The sequence below is a fragment of the Olea europaea genome, unplaced genomic scaffold, assembly GCF_002742605.1.
Source record: "Olea europaea var. sylvestris unplaced genomic scaffold, O_europaea_v1 scaffold2930, whole genome shotgun sequence".
Classification (NCBI taxonomy): domain Eukaryota; kingdom Viridiplantae; phylum Streptophyta; class Magnoliopsida; order Lamiales; family Oleaceae; genus Olea; species Olea europaea.
In genome coordinates, this window is record NW_019247891.1 from 6,078 (window position 1) to 11,304 (window position 5,227).

Genomic DNA, 5,227 nt, shown 5'->3' on the forward strand with positions numbered 1-5,227 from the left:
AAGATCAATGATAATGCTTATAGGCTACGCCATCCTGGCCGTTTGAAGATTTCCGATGTCTTTAATGTGAAACATCTAAGTCCATGTTTTGTCGAGTCCAATAAAGCTAATGTGAACTCGAGGGCGAGTTCTTTTCAACTTGGGACGACTGATGCAGGAGGATCCGAGTTGAGTGATATTGATCTGTCAAATAGCACGTTGATGGCACTAAGATACAAGAGATGGCGGATCGGGGCAAAGATGGAAAATAAATGCAATCTTTCTTTAATTGGGACAATTTTGATACGTTTTTTGTAATTTGGTCATAATTTTGACTACGGTTATCAGAATCGCTATTATGACCCCAATTCGAAAAGCTCTTTTCGGCGCGCACGTCGTCATCACCAAGACTATGCTCGATGAGCATCAATTTTGAGCCTAAAATTCACTGTTTTCCTTTTTGAAATTCAAATTTTAGTGATTTTTTACTATTTATGGTAATATTTTGTTTCCTCTTTTCTGTATGTTAGAGAATCCTGATTGAGCCATATTTTTAGCAACTTACTTCTTTTGTTTCATATTTTATTTCGGTGTGATTTTTGGGATTTTGCCATTTTTGTTAAATTTTCCATATTTTCGAATTTTCTTAACTATTTAACCCGGCTTGTGAGTTAATTTTCGTCATTCTACATTGATAATAAAATTGAGTTAATTACAGAGAATTTCTCCGTGTTTTATGAGGCGTTTTCTTTCGTACTTCACTTTGTAAATTATTGGTTGCAACGAGCCTGTAGGATAATTCACTATCCTATCCGGTGTCACATCACTAGCTGCATAGGTGATAATCCCCATTCATGCTAGCTAATAGTACTCATTTTGGCAATGTAAAAGATCACTAGTGGTAATTATCAAGTCTTCATGAAGAGGAATCCTCTATTCTCCGTCCAATTAGAATGGAGTTGTGATACGTTGAACAATGAATCAAGGAGTCTAAGGCTTTGTTTGTCTACTGTTTTTCCATATTCTACCACATTATTGTTTTTACAGTACTCATTTTCAACCACAGATTCTTCATTAAAATAATATTAAACGTAAATAAAAAATTTTCTTAAAAAAATTTTCTTTCTTTTGTAACCACACATTTCAACATCAATCATTATTCCATAATACATTACTCACAAATAATGGGGCACAAACAAGCACTAAAACTGGTGATGATCAAAATGAAAATTAAGCCCTTATTTGGGCCCCTTTTTGGGTAAAAATGCATTTTAGAATAGCGTTTTGTAAGAAAATGTGTAGTAAAACAATAAGAAAAAGTTTTGAATTTACATTTAAAATTATTTTATTGTAAAATGTGTGATTGAAAATAAGTTTTTAAAAAAATGATTTTTTCAGAGAATGGGAGGCGAACATAGTTTAAATATCAATATTCTATGAATAATGTTAGTTCAGGTGGTTGTGTGTTCCATGATTTCATTGTTTAATAGGTTATGATAAAATTTTCAAGATAATCTTCCAAACCTTACGCAATCCAAGTCTCACCATTTTTTATTTTATTTTTTATTTTTATTTTTTTAAATTTTTGAAGAGACAGAGCCGAACCTCACTATTGTCATTGGTCAGAGGTAGGATGGTTCCAAGTTTTTTGACAAATTCAAATAAATCTTAAAAATGGCACAATGTCGGCTGTGGATTCCGACACCGACGCCATTAGCTCGAAAACGTGTCTTAGGTTCTCATTTTCAGATTCCAAAACCGGTGCTTTTGTATTCGAATTCCCACTTCAATCTTTGACTCTTTTCTGCTTATTTTCAGTGCTCAATTCGACTTTTTTTTCTCTTTAATTAATTTCCCCAGCTCTTCAAATTCATAGGTGAGAATAATGTATTTGATTCATTGTTCTCACCTGGTTTTAATAGAGAGCAAGAGATGTCAGAAATGGTGGCATTTGACTCATGTGGTGGCAGGTGATGCGAATGAAATGGTGGTGGAGGCAAGCAGCAGAGGTGGTAGTGGTGGTGGCGGTGGCGCCACTGCAGCTGTTAGTTCTACATCTGCATGGGCGTGGAGTGTTGGAGATAAGAGGGGACGTGAAGAGCACATGAATGAGCAGATTTCAGAACCAGTTACAACATTTTGCAGGGCATATAGTGATTTTTCTATTGAAAGTTCCGCAATGGGATCAGGTAGTTACATAAATACATACATTATATATCGAGAAATGTCCCTAAGTGTGTAAACGAACATATCAAATATTCTTTCCCGATTTGGTGTGGATTAAAATTAAATTTTAATAAATTTTGATAAAATTAGATTGAAATGGTTGCAGGTCCATAAAATATTATTAAAATTTATTATTAATTTTGACTTAAAATTTAATCTATATTTAATCACGTATCTTCCCATAACATTCCCACGTTGCTAGTTTATTGTTTGCAGCATATTACAAACTAAAAAAAATGTTGACATTCAATTTATATAAATACTTTTCGTCGTCGTCGTCGTCCTCGTAATTGTCTTTATATGAATACATGTATGTATCACCTAAGAAAATATTGCATGCAAAACCATAAAAGTTCTAGAATGAAGCCCTACACCGGATTGAACATCATTTTGAATGAGATTTTAACTTGTTTTTTATTTTTTCATTTCCATAAGCTGGAAAAGTTGAATAAATCTTTATTGGGACATCCATTGATCTAATATTTTAGTCTATGCACTCAGGGGCGGATCCAGTACCTGGCGAGCTAGGGCGGCCGCCCTAGCTGGATCCGTCGGAGTCTTCATAGCCGCCGGGACCAACGAGTGGAAGTTGCAGTCTCCAGAAGCTTGAGCGCAGAATGGAAGGGAAGACAACAGAGTCACAGATGATTAAATTATGTTGCAACCGACAGCTTGGTTTGCACTTTGCAGTTGCAGACTTGCTCAGCCATGGAGGAAGTTGCAGACACAGGAAGAAGAACCGAAGAAGACAACGGTTTTTTTTTTCATTTTTCTTTTGGGCTGATGACAATTGAATGGGATGGGCCTTTTTTGTTTAAAAACAATAGGCCCAAATCCAATTGCCAAAATCCAAATCAATGAATCATTATCAATTCATGGCCATTTTCAATTTCCCCTAAATCATAAAAGGCAAACCTAAGGGCGAAGGGCGATTAGCAGAGGCTGAAGCGCGATTGAAACCACAAAGTTGCAAACTCTTTACCTAATTGCCTAATTCCATAATCAGTGGCGATTGGCGAATCCATTCGAAGCAGTAGATTTGGTAGTATTTTATATTGTCCAAGGATCCTATTGCTTTATTTTCACAAAGTTTCGTTTCTTGGAATTTATTGACAATTCTGGCCTCTCTGGGCAGAAATGCAGGGGATTTTTTGGAATTCTTGTATAATCTTGAGCTCTGATTGATCTACTTGAATTTGTGGGTTTTCAAGCATTCGAAGTGTCTTTTACATTTATAATGGAAGTTCTACCTTTTTTTAGCTTTTTTATTACATTATAATAATAATAATTATTATTATTATAAGTTTATACTTTCTGTGTTAATATTTGTTGTGTTAGGGCCATTTACGGAGAAGGGTATTCATAAATTCTATCTCTTTGTGGGGGTTGGAAGCTTATTGTTGTATTCTCAGTGTGTAAGCAGGTGAATTTTCCCAATTAAAGAGGACGAATTTTATGGTCAAAGAAGAAGATTTAGTGGTGAACTTAATTAGATTGTTGAAAGTTTTGTGCTTTACATATTTTGAGCCGAGCTGCGAGTACGAGGACATCGACTTCGTGTTGAATTATATGTGAGTGGCCTTGAGCCTTGACACCCTGACCACGACCTTGTATGGTATTATTTATTTATTAGGCTAATTTTGCCAATCAATTTGAGCATTTTCTGGCCAATGCAGGTCAACTATCTTGCTGATTGTAGTCTTGAGATTTTGGATGATCCTTTGGTGACAGCACTGCTCAAGGTACTTAAGTTTCGTTAATTTAACTTTGAAATTGTGACATTATTCTTAAGTATGGACTTGGACTTTTTAGCTAGTTGGTCATCTGTTACCTTTTATAGTCATACAAAAGAAATACTAGGTCTGTGAAAGATTCTATTGTAGAGTTTTTTTTCTAGAACTGTTGATATTGCTTGCATATTAGGAGTCTCTACTCCGGAGGCTAAGATGTATAGCCAATAACCTGTGACTTAAGATATATAAAAGTTATTAAGAAGATCAATAGATCATGGATCACAGACATTAGAAACATTATTTTCTCTTGGTCTTCATAATTCTTGAGGAAGGGCACTCTATTATAGTGGTTGACTGTTGACGGTCAAAGGTCAACTACCGACCGCCCTAGCTGACTTCCATTTCTGGATTCGCCACTGTATGCACTACAACAAAACTATGATTTTGCGATAAGTTTTTTTATGACATACAAAAAGTTGTCGCAATAAGTGACTTAACACGACACATTTTTAAAGTTTGTGGCAAAGATTGTGATGAAAAAAATAAGTGTCAAAAATTACAAGACGACATAAAAAGTTATCGTGAAATGTGGGAAGTTGCGACAAATAATAAATAATGTCGCCAAAAATATGAGGGAAGTAAGGCGCCAAAATATTTTTGGTGGGAAATTTATGGCAACAAACATTTTTTTCTTGCAACAAAATGCTTGTGATGCAATAGGGTCTCCTTTTGGCGATAAAAAAATATTTGTTGCTAAAAATTCTATAGTTGAAGAAAGGCTACAAGAAAATAATTTTTTTGCAACAAACAAAAGATATTGCAGTAGATTTTTTACAATGCTCGCCCATATATTGTAGACTCTAATATTGTCGTAGAGTTGGAGAATACTGCATTGTGCAATGCATGCTGCAAAAATCATCAAATGTACGTTGTAAAATTTTTATGATGTACCTCATCCGTTTATTTTATTTTATTTTGTACCATTCTTTACTTGCTATTTTAACCTTTTTCTAATGTTAATTTATTTATTTATTTTTTTGTAATAAGTGTTTGATTTATCGTCTGGCTAAATTTTAATATGTAATACAAACTTTTAAAATTTTTAATTATTTCTTATCAAGAGCAAAATTTTTATAATAAAAACTGTATAAAATTTCTGAAAAAATTTATTCCCAGAAAATTTAAGAAAAATGCATTAGACGATTAACCTTTCAATCACATAATAACTTATAAATTACTAGGTTGAACCAATCTATAAAGGAAAATAAATGTCTCAACAATTAAAGCAA

The 5,227-nt window shown here is 33.9% G+C and overlaps 1 protein-coding gene across 1 annotated transcript in view; it reads left to right on the plus strand.

Annotated features, from left to right (window-relative positions):
- The first annotated feature begins 1,860 nt into the window (after nucleotides 1-1,860).
- The window catches only part of LOC111384521 (ethylene-responsive transcription factor ABR1-like), a 14,344-nt gene continuing 10,977 nt past the window's right edge, over nucleotides 1,861-5,227 (plus strand). Inside the window, exon 1 of the mRNA XM_023008805.1 lies at nucleotides 1,861-2,168. Within this exon, the coding sequence (XP_022864573.1) occupies nucleotides 1,865-2,168 (304 nt within the window). The 5' untranslated portion in view covers nucleotides 1,861-1,864. The remainder of the gene's footprint in view (nucleotides 2,169-5,227) is intronic.